The sequence below is a fragment of the Panulirus ornatus genome, chromosome 23 (genome assembly GCF_036320965.1).
Source record: "Panulirus ornatus isolate Po-2019 chromosome 23, ASM3632096v1, whole genome shotgun sequence".
NCBI lineage: Eukaryota > Metazoa > Arthropoda > Malacostraca > Decapoda > Palinuridae > Panulirus > Panulirus ornatus.
In genome coordinates this window covers 15,976,963-15,999,234 of record NC_092246.1, presented here as the reverse complement: position 1 = coordinate 15,999,234, position 22,272 = coordinate 15,976,963, and the positions used below count along the sequence as shown (strand labels likewise).

The window sequence follows — 22,272 nt, the reverse complement described above, 5'->3', positions numbered from 1 at the left end:
ATTTACAATAACAAAATATCAGTCACACTTTTGAAAAGTTGCAGCATCAACTTGATGCAAGATTTCCCATCTTGAATTTGGAAATAACATCCAACTAGCAGGGCAGGCATGGAAGACTGTAAAATAACACCTCTGAAATCTAAAGGTGCTGAATGTACAAAAAGACAGAACACCTTTAACATCTGGGGCCCTAGAATCTTCAACACCTTGTCATTTGTCTTTTTCTGTTAAAGGCTCCAGTCACAGACAAAAGCCCACATTAAGGCCAGGCCTTAATTGAAATAAAGAATTATGAAAGGGTAAAAGAGGAAACAAGGGAAAGTATTTACAAATTTCAGGACGTGAAAATCTGTCTTTTAAAATGTCCCAGATCATAGTCACTGGGAAAGACAATAATACATAGAGAGTTCCAAAGCTTCGACAAGCAGAGAAAGATGCAGCCCACCTATGAGTTGCTGATGGCCACACAGTAATCATGTTATGCAGCAGCTTGCTGAGTACTGCAAGGTCTAGCTACTAGTGGGGACACACAAGCAGCCAGCTCTCTGGTGCAAAAACCCAAGTAAAACCTACAGAAGAGGGAAAGTGAACCAACATTGTGGTGTAGGGCAAGAAGGTCATCTACCATCAGAAACAGCATGGAATACAAAGAAGTAATATTCAAGAGTACAATGGACAAGGACCTACAAATTGTACCAGACCAAACAGGATATGGGTAATATATAGGCCTCAGGGCTGCGGCTTCCAACAGCTTGGTTGACCAATGACCCACTCCAGCAACCTGGACCCAGCTCACACTGTGACGGTGAAGAATTTCTAAGGTATGTCAACAAACAGACAACACAGTGTGACCCCTGACAAAATAATACACTGGTAATTCTTGCTGCCAGTCCGGCTACTATAAGAAGCTTTCATCAGTCCATTTCCTATTTCACATTTCACCAACTTTTACATCAGCGAAGTACACATTGCGATTATCATATTTTCCAGTAACATTCAATAATACATAATGTTCTAAATCATAGTCAGCAGATATTTCTGTAATCACAACGAACTACATCAGCACCCATATTCGTAGTAAGAAAGTATTCCCCAAGGTATAGGTTTGATACGAGGCAAAGCTCATACATTACCTCCTGAACTCCATATCTCTTACCGCTATTGCCTTAATTTCAAATCGCAGGATGGAACACACAGCTCCATATTACGACACGTTGCCAAGAGCTTAAGACACGTCCCTCTCGCTACTCTAGCCGAAGCAGCAGGGGCGACGGCTGAAATAACGATCCACAGCCCAGGGATAGCGAGTGACCTGCCACCGCAGCTTCTGAGGATCCACTTAACAGTTATGAACTACCAATACCAAACTGTCGGTCTCGTGTTTGACACAAGATTCATGGGCACAAGCACCTCCATGACGAAATACCATCACTTGTGATATATGTAACAGGTGGAATGTCGCAAATGCAGTCAACCTCTCACATGCGCGAGGACTGTTTTGTTTACCTAGTTTTCAATTCCTTCGTTCACAACACACGATAATATATGAGATGCAAGTATCGCTCGTAATGGTCATTTCATAACTTATTTTCTTTCCTGTTCCTCCTTTACTACGTTGTTCATTTTCTACAAATTTGAAACACATTTTGCATATGGTCAATTGGAGTACGTCTATCTAATTTTCCACAATCATGCACACACAAATATTCTTTACCGTCTCGCCCAGTTAGAAAAAATGGCTCTTGGGTGTTTAACATGTCAAATTTTTCTTATTGCATTTTAGGTAATTCTACAGTTTTTGCTCCACAATCATATATATATTTTCTGGCGAAAGATGGTAGTCGTCCTAGTCAACCTTACTAAGCCTTACCTAGCTCAGGGGATAAGTGTTCCTGGCGTAGGGCTGATAAAAAATTCATATCTATCGATTCCATGGAACAGACGTAAAGCGCCGTCGACTGTATAAATGCCAAATTACACTACATACCTCCCATGATGCTATATAAACGGATCATTTTCACTCAGTGCAATTAAAAATCAGACATAGAGTCCGCATTTTGCATATGGATTTACTGTAATTGGTGAGGTTGCTTTCACCTGTCAAAATTGGTATAGAGTGAATATATATATATATATATATATATATATATATATATATATATATATATATATATATCTTTTTTCTTTCTTTTAAACTATTCGCCATTTCCCGCATTAGCGAGGTAGCGTTAAGAACAGAGGACTGGGCCTTTTTTGGAATATCCTCACCTGGCCCCCTCTGTTCCTTCTTTTGGAAAATTAAAAAAAAAAAAGAGAGGGGAGGATTTCCAGCTCCCCCGCTCCCTCCCCTTTTAGTCGCCTTCTACAACACGCAGGGAATACGTGGGAAGTATTCTCAATCCCCTATCCCCAGGGATAGGGGATTAAGAATATATATATAGATATATATATATATATATATACATACACATATATATATATATATATATATATATATATTTAAGAATATATATATATATATTTAATTATTTTTATATTTATTTATTTTGCTTTGTTGCTGTCTCCCGCGCTAGCGAGGTAGCGCAAGGAAACAGACGAAAGAATGGCCCAACCCACCCACATACACATGTATATACATTCACGTCCACACACGCAGATATACATACCTATACATCTCAACGTATACATATATATATACACACAGACATATACATATATACACGTGTACCTAATTCATACTGTCTGCCTTTATTCATTCCCATCGCCACCCCGCCACACATGTAATAACCCCTTCCCCCCTCATGTGTGCGAGGTAGTGCTAGGAAAAGACAACAAAGTCCCCATTCGTTCACACCCAGTCTCTAGCAGTCATGTAATAATGCACCGAAACCACAGCTCCCTTTCCACATCCAGGCCCCACAGAACTTTCCATGGTTTACCCCAGACGCTTCACATGCCCTGGTTCAATCCATTGGCAGCACGTCGGCCCCGGTATACCACATCGTTCCAATTCACTCTATTCCTTGCACGCCTCTCACCCTCCTTCATGTTCAGGCCCCGATCACTCAAAATCTTTTTCACTCCATCTTCCCACCTCCAATTTGGTTTCCCACTTCTCGTTCCCTCCACCTCTGACACATATATCCTCTTGGTCAATCTTTCCTCACTCATTCTCTCCATGTGACCAAACCATTTCAAAACACCCTCTTCTGCTCTCCCAACCACACTCTTTTTAGTACCACACATCTCTCTTACCCTATTCTTACTTACTCGATCAAACCACCTCACACCACGCATTGCCCCCAAATATCTCATTTCCAGCACATCCACCCTCCTGCGCACAACTCTAACCATAGCCCACGCCTCGCAACCATACAACATTGTTGGAATCACTCTTCCTTCAAACATACCCATTTTTGCTTTCCGAGATAATGTTCTCGACTTCCAAACATTCTTCAAGGCTCCCAAACCTTTCGCCCCCTCCCCCACCCTATGATTCACTTCCGCTTCCATGATTCCATCCGCTGCCAAATCCACTCCCAGATATCTAAAACACTTCACTTCCTCCAGTTTTTCTCCATTCAAACTTACCTCCCAATTGACTTGACCCTCAACCCTACTGTACCTAATAACCTTACTCTTATTCACACTTACTCTCAACTTTCTTCTCTCACACACTTTACCAAACTCAGTCACCAGCTTCTGCAGTTTCTCACATGAATCAGCCACCAGCGCTGTATCATCAGCGAACAACAACTGACTCACTTCCCAAGCTCTCTCATCCACAACAGACTGCATACTTGCCCCTCTTTCCAAAACTCTTGCATTCACCTACCTAACAACCCCATCCATAAACAAATTAAACAACCATGGAGACATCACACACCTCTGCCGCAAATCTACATTTACTAAGAACCAATCACTTTCCTCTCTTCCTACACGTACACATGCCTTATATCCTCGATAAAAACTTTTCACTGCTTCTAGCAACTTGCCTCCCACACCATATATTCTTAAAACCTTCCACGGAGCATCTCTATCAACTCTATCATATGCCTTCTCCACATCCATAAATGCTACATACAAATCCATTTGCTTTTCTAAGTATTTCTCACATACATTCTTCAAAGCAAACACCTGATCCACACATCCTCTACCACTTCTGAAACCACACTGCTCTTCCCCAATCTGATGCTCTGTACATGCCTTCACCCTCTCAATCAATATCCTCCCGTACAATTTACCAGGAATACTCAACAAACTTATATCTCTGTAATTTGAGAACTCACCTTTGCCTTTGTACAATGGCACTATGCAGGCATTCCTCCAATCCTCAGGCACCTCACCATGAGTCATACATACATTAAATAACCTTACCAACTAGTCAACAATACAGTCATCCCCTTTTTTAATAAATTCCACAGCAATACCATCCAACCCCGCTGCATTGCCGGCTTTCATCTTCCGCAAAGCTTTTACTACCTCTTCTCTGTTTTCCAAATCATTTTCCCTAACCCTCTCACTTTGCACACCACCTCGACCAAAACACCCTATATCTGCCACTCTATCATCAAACACATTCAACAAACCTTCAAAATACTCACTCCATCTCCTCACATCACCACTACTTGTTATCACCTCCCCATTAGCCCCTTTCACTGAGGTTCCCATTTGTTCCCTTGTCTTACGCACTTTATTTACCTCCTTCCAAAACACTTTTTATTCTCCCTAAAATTTAATGATACTCTCTCACCCCAACTCTCATTTGCCCTCTTTTTCACCTCTTGCACCTTTCTCTTGACCTTCTGCCTCTTTCTTTTATACATCTCCCACTCATGTGCATTATTTCCCTGCAAAAATCGTCCAAATGCCTCTCACGTCTCTTTCACTAATAAATCTTACTTCTTCATCCCACCATTCACTACCCTTTCTCATCTGCCCAACTCTAACGCTTCTCATGCTACAAGCATCTTTTGCGCAAGCCATCACTGCTTCCCTAAATACATCCCATTCCTCCCCCACTCCCCTTACCTCCTTTGTTCTCACCTTTTTCCATTCTGTACTTAGTCTCTCCTGGTACTTCCTCACACAAGTCTCCTTCCCAAACTCACTTACTCTCACCACTCTCTTCACCCCAACATTCTCCCTTCTTTTCTGAAAACCTCTACAAATCTTCGCCTTCGCCTCCACAAGATAATGATCAGACATCCCTCCAGTTGCACCTCTCAGCACATTAACATCCAAAAGTCTCTCTTTCGCACGCCTATCATTTAACACGTAATCCAATAACGCTCTCTGGCCATCTCTCCTACTTACATACATATATTTATGTATATCTCTCTTTTTAAACCAGGTATTCCCTATCACCAGTTCTTTTTCAGCACATAAATCTACAAACTCTTCACCATCTCCATTTACAACACTGAACACTCCATGTATACCAATTATTCCCTCAACTGCCACATTACTCACATTTGCATTCAAATCACCCATCAATATAACCCGGTCTCGTGCATCAAAACTACTAACACATTCATTCAGCTGCTCCCAAAACACTTGCCTCTCATGATCTTTCTTCTCATGCCCAGGTGCATATGCACCAATAATCACCCATCTCTCTCCATCCACATTCAGTTTTACCCATATCAATCTAGTTTACTTTCTTACACTCTACCACATACTCCCACCACTTCTGTTTCAGGAGTAGTGCTACTCCTTTCCTTGCTCTTGTCCTCTCACTAACCCCTGACTTTACTCCCAAGACATTCCCAAACCACTCTTTCCCTTTTCCTTGAGCTTCGTTTCACTCAGAGCAAAAACATCCAGGTTCCTTTCCTCAAACAAACTACCTATCTCTCCTTTTTTCTCATCTTGGTTACATCCACACACATTTAGACACCCCAATCTGAGCCTTCGAGGAGGATGAGCACTCCCCGCGTGACTCCTTCTTCTGTTTCCCCTTTTAGAAAGTTAAAATACTAGGAGGGGAGGGTTTCTAGCCCCCCTCTCCCGTCCCCTCTAGTCGCCTTCTGCGACACGTGAGGAATGCGTGGGAAGTATTCTTTCTCCCCTATCCCCAGGGATATATATATATATATATATATATATATATATATATATATATATATATATATATATATATATATATATATATTTCACCACTGAATCAATAAGCTTCAATGTCTAAGCTACATTTTTCTCCAACTTAACTATTTTCTTGTCAAAACACCATGCACGAAAACTATCACTCCAGTAACACAACTATAAACATTTACTTCCCCTTTAAAAAGTTCTGGGGAAGTCTGTCTCGATACACTGCGGCGAGGCGACGCGACGCTGACACTGACGCGACGCTGACGCTGCTATTGACGTTTGTGTGAATAAATTGTACATTTCCTTTTCCATAACCAGAGGTTGAACCATTATGTGACGTTCATTTTTTCATTCATTTCAAGCTAAAAGTTTGTTTTCTAAATTGTTTCTTACATTTTTCATATGTATATATATGTATGTGTGTGTGTGTGTATGTGCGTATGTGTGTGTATGTGTGTGTGTGTGTGTGTGTGTGTGTGTGTGTGTATATATATATGTATATTATCCCTGGGGATAGAGGTGAAAGAATACTTCCCACGTATTCCTCGCGTGTCGTAGAGGGGACGGGAGCGGGGGGCCGGAAATCCTCCCCTCCTTGTATTAACTTTCTAAAATGGGAAACAGAAGAAGGAGTCACGCGGGGAGTGCTCATCCTCCTCGAAGGCTCAGAGTGGGGTGCCTAAATGTGTGTGGATGTAACCAAGATGTGAAAAAAGGAGAGATAGGTAGTATGTTTGAGGAAAGGAACCTGGATGTTTTGGCTCTGAGTGAAACGAAGCTCAAGGGTAAAGGGGAAGAGTGGTTTGGAAATGTCTGGGGAGTGAAGTCAGGGGTTAGTGAGAGGACAAGAGCAAGGGAAGGAGTAGCAATACTCCTGAAACAGGAGTTGTGGGAGTATGTGATAGAATGTAAGAAAGTAAATTCTCGATTAATATGGGTAAAATTGAAAGTTGATGGAGAGAGGTGGGTGATTATTGGTGCATATGCACCTGGGCATGAGAAGAAAGATCATGAGAGGCAAGTGTTTTGGGAGCAGCTAAATGAGTGTGTTAGCGGTTTTGATGCACGAGACCGGGTTATAGTGATGGGTGATTTGAATGCAAAGGTGAGTAATGTGGCAGTTGAGGGAATAATTGGTATGCATGGGGTGTTCAGTGTTGTAAATGGAAATGGTGAGGAGCTTGTAGATTTATGTGCTGAAAAAGGACTGATGATTGGGAATACCTGGTTTAGAAAGCGAGATATACATAAGTATACTTATGTAAGTAGGAGAGATGGCCAGAGAGCGTTATTGGATTACGTGTTAATTGACAGGCGTGCGAAAGAGAGACTTTTGGATGTCAATGTGCTGAGAGGTGCAACTCGAGGGATGTCTGATCATTATCTTGTGGAGGCTAAGGTGAAGATTAGTATGGGTTTTCAGAAAAGAAGAGTGAATGTTGGGGTGAAGAAGGTGGTGAGAGTAAGTGAGCTTGGGAAGGAGACCTGTGTGAGGAAGTATCAGGAGAGACTGTGTACAGAATGGAAAAAGGTGAGAACAATGGAAGTAAGGGGAGTGGGGGAGGAATGGGATGTATTTAGGGAATCAGTGATGGATTGCGCAAAAGATGCTTGTGGCATGAGAAGAGTGGGAGGTGGGCTGTTTAGAAAGGGTAGTGAGTGGTGGGATGAAGAAGTAAGAGTATTAGTGAAAGAGAAGAGAGAGGCATTTGGACGATTTTTGCAGGGAAAAAATGCAATTGAGTGGGAGAAGTATAAAAGAAAGAGACAGGAGGTCAAGAGAAAGGTGCAAGAGGTGAAAAAAAGGGCAAATGAGAGTTGGGGTGAGAGAGTATCATTAAATTTTAGGGAGAATAAAAAGATGTTCTGGAAGGAGGCAAATAGGGTGCGTAAGACAAGGGAGCAAATGGGAACTTCAGTGAAGGGCGCAAATAGGGAGGTGATAACAAGTAGTGGTGATGTGAGAAGGAGATGGAATGAGTATTTTGAAGGTTTGTTGAATGTGTCTGATGACAGAGTGGCAGATATAGGGTGTTTGGGTCGAGGTGGTGTGCAAAGTGAGAGGGTTAGGGAAAATGATTTGGTAAACAGAGAAGAGGTAGTAAAAGCTTTGCGGAAGATGAAAGCCAGCAAGGCAGCAGGTTTGGATGGTATTGCAGTGGAATTTATTAAAAAAGGGGGTGACTGTATTGTTGACTGGTTGGTAAGGTTATTTAATGTATGTATGACTCATGGTGAGGTGCCTGAGGATTGGCGGAATGCGTGCATGGTGCCATTGTACAAAGGCAAAGGGGATAAGAGTGAGTGCTCAAATTACAGAGGTATAAGTTTGTTGAGTATTCCTGGTAAATTATATGGGAGGGTATTGATTGAGAGGGTGAAGGCATGTACAGAGCATTAGATTGGGGAAGAGCAGTGTGGTTTCAGAAGTGGTAGAGGATGTGTGGATCAGGTGTTTGCTTTGAAGAATGTATGTGAGAAATACTTAGAAAAGCAAATGGATTTGTATGTAGCATTTATGGATCTGGAGAAGGCATATGATAGAGTTGATAGAGATGCTCTGTGGAAGGTATTAAGAATATATGGTGTGGGAGGCAAGTTGTTAGAAGCAGTGAAAAGTTTTTATCGAGGATGTAAGGCATGTGTACGTGTAGGAAGAGAGGAAAGTGATTGGTTCTCAGTGAATGTAGGTTTGCGGCAGGGGTGTGTGATGTCTCCATGGTTGTTTAATTTGTTTATGGATGGGGTTGTTAGGGAGGTAAATGCAAGAGTCTTGGAAAGAGGGGCAAGTATGAAGTCTGTTGTGGATGAGAGAGCTTGGGAAGTGAGTCAGTTGTTGTTCGCTGATGATACAGCGCTGGTGGCTGATTCATGTGAGAAACTGCAGAAGCTGGTGACGGAGTTTGGTAAAGTGTGTGGAAGAAGAAAGTTAAGAGTAAATGTGAATAAGAGCAAGGTTATTAGGTACAGTAGGGTTGAGGGTCAAGTCAATTGGGAGGTGAGTTTGAATGGAGAAAAACTGGAGGAAGTGAAGTGTTTTAGATATCTGGGAGTGGATCTGTCAGCGGATGGAACCATGGAAGCGGAAGTGGATCATAGGGTGGGGGAGGGGGCGAAAATTTTGGGAGCCTTGAAAAATGTGTGGAAGTCGAGAACATTATCTCGGAAAGCAAAAATGGGTATGTTTGAAGGAATAGTGGTTCCAACAATGTTGTATGTTTGCGAGGCGTGGGCTATGGATAGAGTTGTGCGCAGAAGGATGGATGTGCTGGAAATGAGATGTTTGAGGACAATGTGTGGTGTGAGTTGGTTTGATCGAGTAAGTAACGTAAGGGTAAGAGAGATGTGTGGAAATAAAAAGAGCGTGGTTGAGAGAGCAGAAGAGGGTGTTTTGAAATGGTTTGGGCACATGGAGAGAATGAGTGAGGAAAGATTGACCAAGAGGATATATGTGTCGGAGGTGGAGGGAACGAGGAGAAGAGGGAGACCAAATTGGAGGTGGAAAGATGGAGTGAAAAGGATTTTGTGTGATCGGGGCCTGAACATGCAGGAGGGTGAAAGGAAGGCAAGGAATAGAGTGAATTGGAGCGATGTGGTATACAGGGGTTGACGTGCTGTCAGTGGATTGAATCAAGGCATGTGAAGCGTCCGGGGTAAACCATGGAAAGCTGTGTAGGTATGTATATTTGCGTGTGTGGACGTGTGTATGTACATGTGTATGGGGGGGGGTTGGGCCATTTCTTTCGTCTGTTTCCTTGCGCTACCTCGCAACCGCGGGAGACAGCGACGAGGTATAAAATATATATATATATATATATATATATATATATATATATATATATATATATATATATATATATATATGCTCTGTGGAAGGTATTAAGAATATATGGTGTGGGAGGCAAGTTGTTAGAAGCAGTGAAAAGTTTTTATCGAGGATGTAAGGCATGTGTACGTGTAGGAAGAGAGGAAAGTGATTGGTTCTCAGTGAATGTATATATATATATATATATATATATATATATATATATATATATATATATATAATTTTTTTTTTTTTTTGCTTTGTCGCTGTCTCCCGCGTTTGCGAGGTAGCGCAAGGAAACAGACGAAAGAAATGGCCCAACCCACCCCCATACACATGTATATACATACGTCCACACACGCAAATATACATACCTACACAGCTTTCCATGGTTTACCCCAGACGCTTCATATGCCTTGATTCAATCCACTGACAGCCCGTCAACCCCGGTATACCACATCGCTCCAATTCACTCTATTCCTTGCCCTCCTTTCACCCTCCTGCATGTTCAGGCCCCGATCACACAAAATCTTTTTCACTCCATCTTTCCACCTCCAATTTGGTCTCCCTCTTCTCCTCGTTCCCTCCACCTCCGACACATATATCCTCTTGGTCAATCTTTCCTCACTCATTCTCTCCATGTGCCCTAACCATTTCAAAACACCCTCTTCTGCTCTCTCAACCACGCTCCTTTTATTTCCACACATCTCTCTCACCCTTACGTTACTTACTCGATCAAACCACCTCACACCACACATTGTCCTCAAACATCTCATTTCCAGCACATCCATCCTCCTGCGCACAACTCTATCCATAGCCCACGCCTCGCAACCATACAACATTGTTGGAATCACTATTCCTTCAAACATACCCATTTTTGCTTTCCGAGATAATGTTCTCGACTTCCACACATTCTTCAAGGCTCCCCCAGAATTTTCGCCCACTCCCCCACCCTATGATCCACTTCCGCTTCCATGGTTCCATCCGCTGCCAGATCCACTCCCAGATATCTAAAACACTTCACTTCCTCCAGTTTTTCTCCATTCAAACTCACCTCCCAATTGACTTGACCCTCAACCCTACTGTACCTAATAACCTTGCTCTTATTCACATTTACTCTTAACTTTCTTCTTTCACACACTTTACCAAACTCAGTCACCAGCTTCTGCAGTTTCTCACATGAATCAGCCACCAGCGCTGTATCATCAGCGAACAACAACTGACTCACTTCCCAAGCTCTCTCATCCCCAACAGACTTCATACTTGCCCCCCTTTCCAAAACTCTTGCATTCACCTCCCTAACAACCCCATCCATAAACAAATTAAACAACCATGGAGACATCACACACCCCTGCCGCAAACCTACATTCACTGAGAACCAATCACTTTCCTCTCTTCCTACACGTACACATGCCTTACATCCTCGATAAAAACTTTTCACTGCCTCTAACAACTTGCCTCCTACACCATATATTCTTAATATCTTCCACAGAGCATCTCTATCAACTCTATCATATGCCTTCTCCAGATCCATAAATGCTACATACAAATCCATTTGCTTTTCTAAGTATTTCTCACATACATTCTTCAAAGCAAACACCTGATCCACACATCCTCTACCACTTCTGAAACCACACTGCTCTTCCCCAATATATATATATATATATATATATATATATATATATATATATATATATATATATATATATATTTCTTTCAAACTATTCGCCATTTTCCGCGTTAGCAAGGTAGCATTAAGAACAGAGGACTGGGCCTCTGAGGGAATATCCTCACCTGGCCCCCTTCTCTGTTCCATCTTTTGGAAAATTAAAAAAAAACAAGAGGGGAGGATTTCCAGCCCCCGCTCCCTCCTCTTTTAGTCGCCTTCTTCGACACGCAGGGAATACGTGGGAAGAATTATTTCTCCCCTGTCCCCAGGGATATATATATATATATATATATATATATATATATATATATATATATATATATATATATATATGTGTGTGTGTGTGTATGTGTTTGTGTGTGTGTGTGTGGCGAGGTGGCGATGGGAATGAATAAAGGCAGATAGTGTGAATTGTGTGCATGGGTATATGTGTATGTGTCTGTGTGTGTATATATATGTGTACATTGAGATGTATAGGTATGTATATTTGCGTGTGTGGACGTGTATGTATATACAGTGTGTATGGGGGTGGGTTGGGCCATTTCTTTCGTCTGTTTGCTTGCGCTACCTCGCAAACGGGGGAGATAGCGACAAAGAAAAAAAAAAAAAAAAAAAAAAAATATATATATATATATATATATATATATATATATATATATATATATATATATATATATATATATTATCCCTGGGGATAGGGGATTAAGAATACTTCCCACGTATTCCCTGCGTGTCGTAGAAGGCGACTAAAAGGGGAGGGAGCGGGGGGCTGGAAATCCTCCCCTCTCGTTTTTTTTTTTTTCTAATTTTCCAAAAGAAGGAACAGAGTGGGGCCAGGTGAGGATATTCCAAAAAAGGCCCAGTCCTCTGTTCTGAACGCTCCCTCGCTAATGCGGGAAATGGCGACTAGTTTAAAAGAAAGAAAAAAGAATATATATATATATATATATATATATATATATATATATATATATATATATATATATATATATATATGTATATATATGAGCTGTACGCACCTGATCCATCCCCTATGAAATGGAGAATAGAGTTAATGATAGATAAATATGGACGAATTCCATCCACCTAAACTCCATTGGAGAGTAACCGGCTTTGGGTACTTTTGGAGATTTTTCAAAGGTCCATTACTTATCAGTTTGAGAGACGGCACATTCACCATTAACAATTAGTCCCTGGGAGACATTATGTGAACTAAATTATTTCTTACATATGCTAATCGATGATATTTCTTCCTCTGAAACAAGTTGGTCCAGTTGGCATTTTAGATGCATTCCACTGCGATGTTTTCTCACTTGAAATGATAAAAAAAAGATATGAAATTACATACCCTCTTGGGCATTTATAGGTTAAAGGGGGAAATGCAAAGAATTTGAGTGGAAAAAAAAAATCATATTCCTGCCTTCTAATAATTACAGCTTTATAAATAGCAATTCAGGAGTGTTTGTGCGAAAGGTCAATTCCTGAAATATTGTTGTATTAACTCTTGTCGAGCAAACGAATATCATAATGTTATTTTGAATTAAGTTATGTACTAGATTAAGTTCGAAATACTTACATTATGCACATTGTGATGATAAGTGTATTATTGACAAAAATATAGTCATTGGAAAAAAAACAAAAACAAATGGCAACGATGTCATTCAAATATTTCTGAAATAAAATTTACTTATTTCATATTATTTCGTATATTTTTTTTTAGTAATTTTGAATTCATAATAGTATTATGTACTGAGCACAATATATGACAATTCGTAGTACATTGGTCAGTGGGCGCGGTTAAAAATTCTTTAAGTACATGCTGAAATTCATAAACCACTAAAAATACAGATATCAACTTCCATGTTTGAACGTAAACATATAAAAATGAAAGGTATCATATAAGAATATAGCTTGGCTCTAATATTACCCTTCTTCACATAAAATTCATAGTGTCATATACTATCTTTAAAATTCATTAAACTTTGTATTACGGCAGCAAAAGTTCCATACAATCGTGTAGTTTAGGGTGCGTCCACACGGTCGAACAATGTCCGTCGGACGAACACTCTTACCAGTTAACGCTGGAAAGCGGAAAGGGTCGCTAATGACGTCAGAGGCGAGCACCTAGAGGTGTGCCGGACACTATCCATGTTCGTAGTATCGGAACTTCGGACACTGTCTGGTGGGACAGAGGCGTGGAAGTATACGATACAGCCAGGCACACGATGAACAAAGTTACTTGGTTACCGGATTTTCTGAGTCGTTTGTTGATTAGTTCTCACCATGGCATTCGGCCTCAAACGACTCGAGAGGGGGAAAAGATCTTTAGTCACTGCCGAGAGGCATGAAATGCTTCAAGAAGCGCTTCATCAACTGAGACAATTATCTCGATCGGAGAAAGAGGATAGCGATGATGAAAGTGCTTTTGGTGATGTTGTTACCAATGATTTACGAAAGATGAATGAAGAAAATAAAATCCAGGGACAAAAACTAATTTGAGGTGCTTTTTCTAGGAAAATTAGGCAAGCTCTCCTATTCATCAAAGGTTGTTGAATAATTATTCCTATTTTCAACATATGTTTGTGCTATAGAATAATTATTTCTATTGTTAATATGATGATATGGTACGAACATAATTACCAGTGTCTGTGTATTCAAAATTACATGCAAATATACTCTGAATCATTTGAATTAAAGCTTAGCAAGAAACAACAGTCGTAGTTTGTCTATATCCCATGTTTAGAAACAATATTCATTAACAACTTTACATATGGGTAAAGATTATCTCGTTTTATCTGCCGGATCGCCCCTCAAGTTGAGTGATGTCTGAGCACCAAACTCCAAGCAAAACAAGTGTCTTTTCCGATACAGTTGACAGAAACTATAATGTATAATATCAATCTCAAATTACAGAGGTATAAGTTTGTTGAGTATTCCTGGTAAATTATATGGGAGGGTATTGATTGAGAGGGTGAAGGCATGTACAGAGTATCAGATTGGGGAAGGGCAGTGTGGTTTCAGAAGTGGTAGAGGATGTGTGGATCAGGTGTTTGCTTTGAAGAATGTATGCGAGAAATACTTAGAAAAGCAAATGGATTTGTATGTAGCATTTATGGATCTGGAGAAGGCATATGATAAAGTTGATAGAGATGCTCTGTGGAAGGTATTAAGAATATATGGTGTGGGAGGCAAGTTGTTAGAAGCAGTGAAAAGTTTTTATCGAGGATGTAAGGCATGTGTACGTGTAGGAAGAGAGGAAAGTGATTGGTTCTCAATGAATGTAGGTTTGCGGCAGGGGTGTGTGATGTCTCCATGGTTGTTTAATTTGTTTATGGATGGAGTTGTTAGGGAGGTGAATGCAAGAATTTTGGAAAGAGGGGCAAGTATGAAGTCTGTTGGGGATGAGAGAGCTTGGGAAGTGAGTCAGTTGTTGTTCGCTGATGATACAGCGCTGGTGGCGGATTCATGTGAGAAACTGCAGAAGCTGGTGACTGAGTTTGGTAAAGTGTGTGAAAGAAGAAAGTTAAGAGTAAATGTGAATAAGAGCAAGGTTATTAGGTACAGTAGGGTTGAGGGTCAAGTCAATTGGGAGGTAAGTTTGAATGGAGAAAAACTGGAGGAAGTAAAGTGTTTTAGATATCTGGGAGTGGATCTGGCAGCGGATGGAACCATGGAAGCGGAAGTGGATCATAGGGTGGGGGAGGGGGCGAAAATTCTGGGAGCCTTGAAGAATGTGTGGAAGTCGAGAACATTATCTCGGAAAGCAAAAATGGGTATGTTTGAAGGAATAGTGGTTCCAACAATGTTGTATGGTTGCGAGGCATGGGCTGTGGATAGAGTTGTGCGCAGGAGGCTGGATGTGCTGGAAATAAGATGTTTGAGGACAATGTGTGGTGTGAGGTGATTTGATCGAGTAAGTAACGTAAGGGTGAGAGAGATGTGTGGAAATAAAAAGAGCGTGGTTGAGAGAGCAGAAGAGGGTGTTTTGAAATGGTTTGGTCACATGGAGAGGATGAGTGAGGAAAGATTGACCAAGAGGATATATGTGTCGGAGGTGGAGGGAACGAAGAGAAGTGGGAGACCAAATTGGAGGTGGAAAGATGGAGTGAAAAAGATTTTGTGTGATCGGGGCCTGAACATGCAGGAGGGTGAAAGGAGGGCAAGGAATAGAGTGAATTGGATTGATGTGGTATACCGGGGTTGACGTGCTGTCAGTGGATTGAATCAGGGCACGTGAAGAGTCTGGGGTAAACCATGGAAAGCTGTGTAGGTATGTATATTTGCGTGTGTGAACGTATGTATATACATGTGTATGGGGGTGGGTTGGGCCATTTCTTTCGTCTGTTTCCTTGCGCTACCTCGCAAACGCGGGAGATAGCGACAAAAAAAAAAATCAATCTCATGTTTATGTGCTCAATAGTAGGCCTGTCCTTCACACTATGCATGTCATTATTATTACCTGCCTTTAACCTGTCACAACGTAAGCATTGCTTACGTTTAAGTATGGATCCTGAAGCACATCATAGATGGTTTGGCACGTATCAGGAATAATTGCAGACAGACTATGTTTAGATGTTCTTGTTCTGTATTGAAGGGAAGTGTAGGAGTACCCGGTGGAAAGGTAAATCAACATTGCCTCTAGACGTGCTTCTGGTGAAATGCTCTCTCTCATACAGGTGTCCTGCTTTCTTATAAAAGGTTTTACCTTCTCAAAAAAGTCTTAGAAGCTGTTTGGGTCCATCCGCATATAGTTTGTGAAGTCTGATTCATAACCAATTCGCAGTTCATGTAAAATGGTAGCATGGCTTCCCCTTTCGCCTCGTTTCTGTAACCAGTCCTTGCACCATTCCCTTCTTGTCACCTCCTTGTCCTCACATAGTGTAGCAATTATCATGCTGCATAGTGCAATTTTCTTGGTTTTGTTTTTTATCTTCTTTTGCACCATGGTAATGATGTACCGCACTAGACGCTGGCAACGATCACCTGTCGCATAAGTCCACACTAACAGTGACTTGAATACCTGTGTGTTGCCATCGGACATCAGCTTCGAACATCGTCTGCCGGTCTTTGCCTGGTGAACACAGTAGACACTGTGGTATACAACTTCATATGGTACCACTGATTGTTGCCATATCAAATTCCCTCGTTTCGACGCTTATGACGTCATCCTGCCTCGCCTTATGATATGGTAACAGTGTTTTTCCGACGGACACTGATAGACCGTGTGGACGTAACCTTAGAAGTTTTGGGAAGTCAGGTTAACTTCAATTATCTCTTAAAGCCGGACATTCTCGCATCCCTTAAATTCTACTTTAAGGGCGACAGGTCTGCCCAAAAGCAGAACTGTCGACGAGGGCAATGAAACTCGACCCAGAAACGAGTTGATGAATAAGTAAATGTTATGTCTTCCGCTGACCGACATGTGTAAACAGGTCGGCAGTCGTCAGCCAGCCCCAGGTGACTAGACTTTCAGATGATGAATCTTCACAAATTTCTCAAGTACTGATACTAAATTCGGGTATATTCTCAACGGTTATATTACACATATGCCGATGATCATCCCTCTATGCAATAATATATTCACCATACTAAGCATTGCAGTACCCTGCAATTACTTTATTTCTTTAAGAAACCAGTTGCTTGCGGGATTTTTCAGTTTTTTTTTTTTGCATCATACCAAAAAATGAATCATTATTCATTCTTAGGAAGAAGAGTTGAGCGACGGGTGGCTGTAATCAGCGCCACAGCAGCTAACATTTCCGGGGCATAGATCATTGTAACCTTTACCACAAGAGATCACATGTTGAACGCAATTTTAGCATTTCCACTTCCTGACTCACTCACGTCAGCTCACAACGTAACCATCGCTTTTACATATATAATTTTTCATCACTTGTAATATAACTTGAATATACGTATTACTAGTTACACTCTTCATATGATTTTTATTTTTTCTTGAATGCATGTCATTAACACTAACACGCTCGTCATTTATTGACTCACTTTCATAATTGCAATTTACAGAGGTCCGATTTTTTTTCTTTTTACGTTGGTGGCTCCAGTCACTAAAAAAAAAAAAAAAAAAGTCCACATCCAAGCCGGGCCTTATTTGAAATATAGAGAAGTTAATAAAAGGGAAAGAAGATGAGGCATGGGAAAACATTTACAAATTTTGGAAGTGAAAAATCTGTCTTTTAAAATGTGCCAGGTCATAGTTACTGGGAAAGACATGAGAGGGTAGGAAGTTCCAAAGCTTTCAGGCGTAAGGAAATAAGCAGTTATCTAAACGGCCACACAGTAATCATGTGACGGAGCAGCTTACCGGGTTTTGCGTAGTCCAGCTAGTGGTGGGGGCACACAAGCAGCCACCGCCATGAAGCAACGACCCAAAATAATACCTTTACAAGAGAGAAAAGGAACCAACAATAGGGTCAAATTTTGAAGTTTGCCTGGGAGGGTTTATAATTCGGACCACTTTAGTCTATTCGATTCTGTTGGGAAAGGATGCAAAGCTAGAACCACCCCAGATGTGAGAGCAATACCTCATCTAAGGATGGATCAATCTTTTAAATAAACACAATAACTGCTCCAAAAGGAAAGGTCATCAGAACAAGACTCACAGTTTCTTAGAGGCAGACTTATTTATTTCAGTCAATACCCACACACAAGGATGAATCACTTTTGAATGAACGGAACAACTGCTCCGAAGAAAAGAAATTTCAACCAAACGAGTCTCCGAGTTTCTTAGAGGCAGATCTGGCTATGTGAGTCAATTACCATCAGAGTTTGGGGACTCAAGCACCTCGAGACGTGCAACACTATTGTTAAAAAAAAAAGTTTAATATTTGGGCATGATTCTATCATAAAGCCTAAATTGATATGAAATAATAGCGGCACTATACTAAAATAACTCGACTTCAGGAAATACCGTACCGAAATATGATGCTTGTTACGTCGTTCGTCTGCCACACGAACCGCGTTACCAAACATACTAGAAACTATCATACCTCTAAATAATTGGAGAATAACTCACAGAAATAACTTATCGTGGGTTATCATCGTCTCTGATACGTGAACTTTCTAATTATAACCATGACAATACCAAATGAAGTGGTCTCCGCGGACGAAAAGGCGAAGATTTTCAGTTGCAGACTATTATCGGAAATCTCCAAAGCAGTGGCACCTGTGAATACGGCGTCTGTCATTATAACAACTTCATACAGACATAAATATAACCTTGATCCAGAACTAACGACGAGAATATGGGAGACACCGTTCCATTTCAGTTTGTTACCTTCAGATTCGGATTAACTATAGGGCAGATGAGGGTGCAGCACCCCTCCCCCCCCAAGTCACGAAAAGACAGAACCCACAGACAAAGAATAGAAAACATTTTGAGCCTCCTCAAATGGACAACGTAAAGTAAAGAATAGGAGAGGAACAACGAAAACAAGACATGTTTAACACCGGCGTAAAGGCTTACAAACTACAATTCAAGCCAAATTGATACAAAATACATGCTTCTCCCTTTTGTATATCTACTGGCCTACGTTTTCATACCTTGAATCACAATCATATGTGTAACGTAATGAAGACACATCACTACAGATCTATTTCGTTCAGTTAGTTCCAATCACAGAGCTGTCACAAGCAAGGCCCAAAGCCAAGATGAATAAAAGATATGACTATAAAACATCGTACAACTCACTTTATGCCACAATTATTGGCAACAAGGACTTAAGTCCCTAAAATGCTAAGAGGAAATACTATTATGATGCCACTTTCACTGAATGAAGTTGAGACTCACAACCTGTTTCTTCAACAGATGGGCAAAAATATGCAGCAACTGATAAACAGGCGATAACAGAGACATCTAGAAGAAATCTTGACTGACACATCACATCCAAAATGGTCTCTGAACTCACACGAGCACAGATGATCTGCTAGTAGAACAACAACAAAAAAGGTTATCCTCCCAAAGTTCATGAGCATAACAACCGTAGGTGGTAACTTATCCCCCTGACTATCTTTGAAACAAACCACTGAACACCAAAACACCACAAACATTACACTCCATTACGGAATGGAGCAAACACTTCGCGCTTAAGGACCACAATTGGAAAAGAAGCTTTTCGGATCTTCACCAAACCCTCAACACACACACACACACAGGGACCCCCAATATATATCTAGGCTTACCAGGAACTTGTCTTCATTTCCATGTCGTCTATTACGAGGCTTAAATGAGGGCTATACCGCTGCAATTATTGCTAGACAGGACACCGCTGGGTAGTACTGTACTCACCTACTGCACCGACTAAAGTGACAGCCTAAGCTACCATGCTTATCACCCGCCGAGCTCAAAAATCTCTATAATGTATACACTGATAAGAGAAAACATTGGCGCCTCAACAAGTACCTGATGTTGCACAATACATTTGTTGAACCCATGGTCAGATAACATATAAAGGATGTAACTCCCTCTCCATACTGTTATCTACAACACTCACACAAGCAATACTCCATACACAACCACTGTAAATCAAGGGTAAAGACCTTCACAGAAACTGAACAACATATATATTTGAAGACGATGACTGGCAATCTTTTCCTTCCTAGCATAACTGTTTATAGTAATGCAAGCCTTCCTACACCATTCTCTCTGCATTCAACTCTTAATCTTACCTACCTTTCATCCCCCGGCCAACATATACATATCAACACTTTAACACTCCATCCACCTGTTGGAGGAAGAGGTAAAAAATAAGTAAACCAATAACTCACGATCATAAACCGTTCTCCCCTGCAACCAGTGTTCTGACACCACCCGAGAATAAAATAATTACAAGAACTACAAACGTTCTGATCTCCAAGTCCCACGATGGAAGTTACTGACACAATCAGCCTAGTCTAGTGGGTGTTGCGAGATTAATCCACACCCCCCTCCCAAGCCTACGTCATCATGCGTCTGGCAGCTTCGGCCTTCCCACTGTCAACATCACAAGAAATACTTGACTAATCACCACATTTCTCTCACGCGTGTCTTATTTACCCTGCAAGTCTCTTATCTTCCCCCTCAAGTGTCTCATCTCCCCCATGTATGTCACCTACCCACAAATGACTCACGTCCTCGTGCCATACAGCAAGAGAAACATAAACCGCGTGAGGTTACTCCCTGTGAACATTACGACCACTAGTACAAAATTTTCGATCAGCATGAACTGTATCTCTCTCAAAACCTGACGCTGAACTTCAATAACTTTTAAGGAATTCTCAAACATTTCCTCCCCTCCTTGTATTTTCTTTTCTAACTTTCTAAAATGGGAAAGAGAAGAAGGAGTCACGCGGGGAGTGCTCATCCTCCTCGAAGGCTCAGACTGGGGTGTCTAAATGTGTGTGGATGTATCCAAGATGTGAAAAAAGGAGAGATAGATAGTATGTTTGAGGAAAGGAACCTGGATGTTTTGGCTCTGAGTGAAACGAAGCTCAAGGGTAAAGGGGAACAGTGGTTTGGGAATGTCTTGGGAGTAAAGTCAGGGGTTAGTGAGAGGACATGAGCAAGGGAAGGAGTAGCAGTACTCCTGAAACAGGAGTTGTGGGAGTATGTGATAGAATGTAAGAAAGTAAACTCTCGATTAATATAGGTAAAACTGAAAGTTGATGGAGAGAGATGGGTGACTATTGGTGCATATGCACCTGGGCATGAGAAGAAAGATCATGAGAGGCAAGTGTTTTGGGAGCAGCTGAATTTGTGTGTTAGTGGTTTTGATGCACGAGACCGGATTATAGTGATGGGTGATTTGAATGCAAAGGTGAGTAATGTGGCAGTTGAGGGAATAATTGGTATACATGGGGTGGTCAGTGTTGTAAATGGAAATGGTGAAGAGCTTGTAGATTTATGTGCTGAAAAAGGACTGGTGATTGGGAATACCTGGTTTAAAAAGCGAGATATACATAAGTATACGTATGTAAGTAGGAGAGATGGCCAGAGAGCGTTATTGGATTACGTGTTAATTGACAGGCGCGCGAAAGAGACTTTTGGATGTTAATGTGCTGAGAGGTGCAACTGGAGGGATGTCTGATCATTATCTTGTGGAGGCTAAGGTGAAGATTTGTATGGGTTTTCAGAAAAGAAGAGTGAATATTGGGGTGAAGAGGGTGGTGAGAGTAAGCGAGCTTGGGAAGGAGACTTGTGTGAGGAAGTACCAGGAGAGACTGAGTACAGAATGGAAAAAGGTGAGAACAATGGAAGTAAGGGGAGTGGGGGAGGAATGGGATGTATTTAGGGAATCAGTGATGGATTGCACAAAAGATGCTTGTGGCATGAGAAGAGTGGGAGGTGGGTTGATTAGAAAGGGTAGTGAGTGGTGGGATGAAGAAGTAAGATTATTAGTGAAAGAGAAGAGAGAGGCATTTGGATGATTTTTGCAGGGAAAAAATGCAATTGAGTGGAAGATGTATAAAAGAAAGAGACAGGAGGTCAAGAGAAAGGTGCAAGAGGTGAAAAAAAGGGCAAATGAGAGTTGGTGTGAGAGAGTATCATTAAATTTTAGGGAGAATAAAAAGATGTTCTGGAAGGAGGTAAATAAAGTGCGTAAGACAAGGGAGCAAATGGGAACTTCAGTGAAGGGCGCAAATGGGGAGGTGATAACAAGTAGTGGTGATGTGAGAAGGAGATGGAATGAGTATTTTGAAGGTTTGTTGA

At 41.2% G+C, this 22,272-nt stretch overlaps 1 protein-coding gene across 1 annotated transcript in view; it reads right to left on the bottom strand.

Moving 5' to 3' along the window:
- The window catches only part of LOC139756954 (cholesterol transporter ABCA5-like), a 239,602-nt gene extending 219,606 nt beyond the window's left edge, over positions 1–19,996 (bottom strand). The window contains exon 1 of the mRNA XM_071676898.1: positions 19,767–19,996. Within this exon, the coding sequence (XP_071532999.1) occupies positions 19,767–19,789 (23 nt within the window). The 5' untranslated portion in view covers positions 19,790–19,996. The remainder of the gene's footprint in view (positions 1–19,766) is intronic.
- Between the last annotated feature and the right edge of the window lie 2,276 nt (positions 19,997–22,272).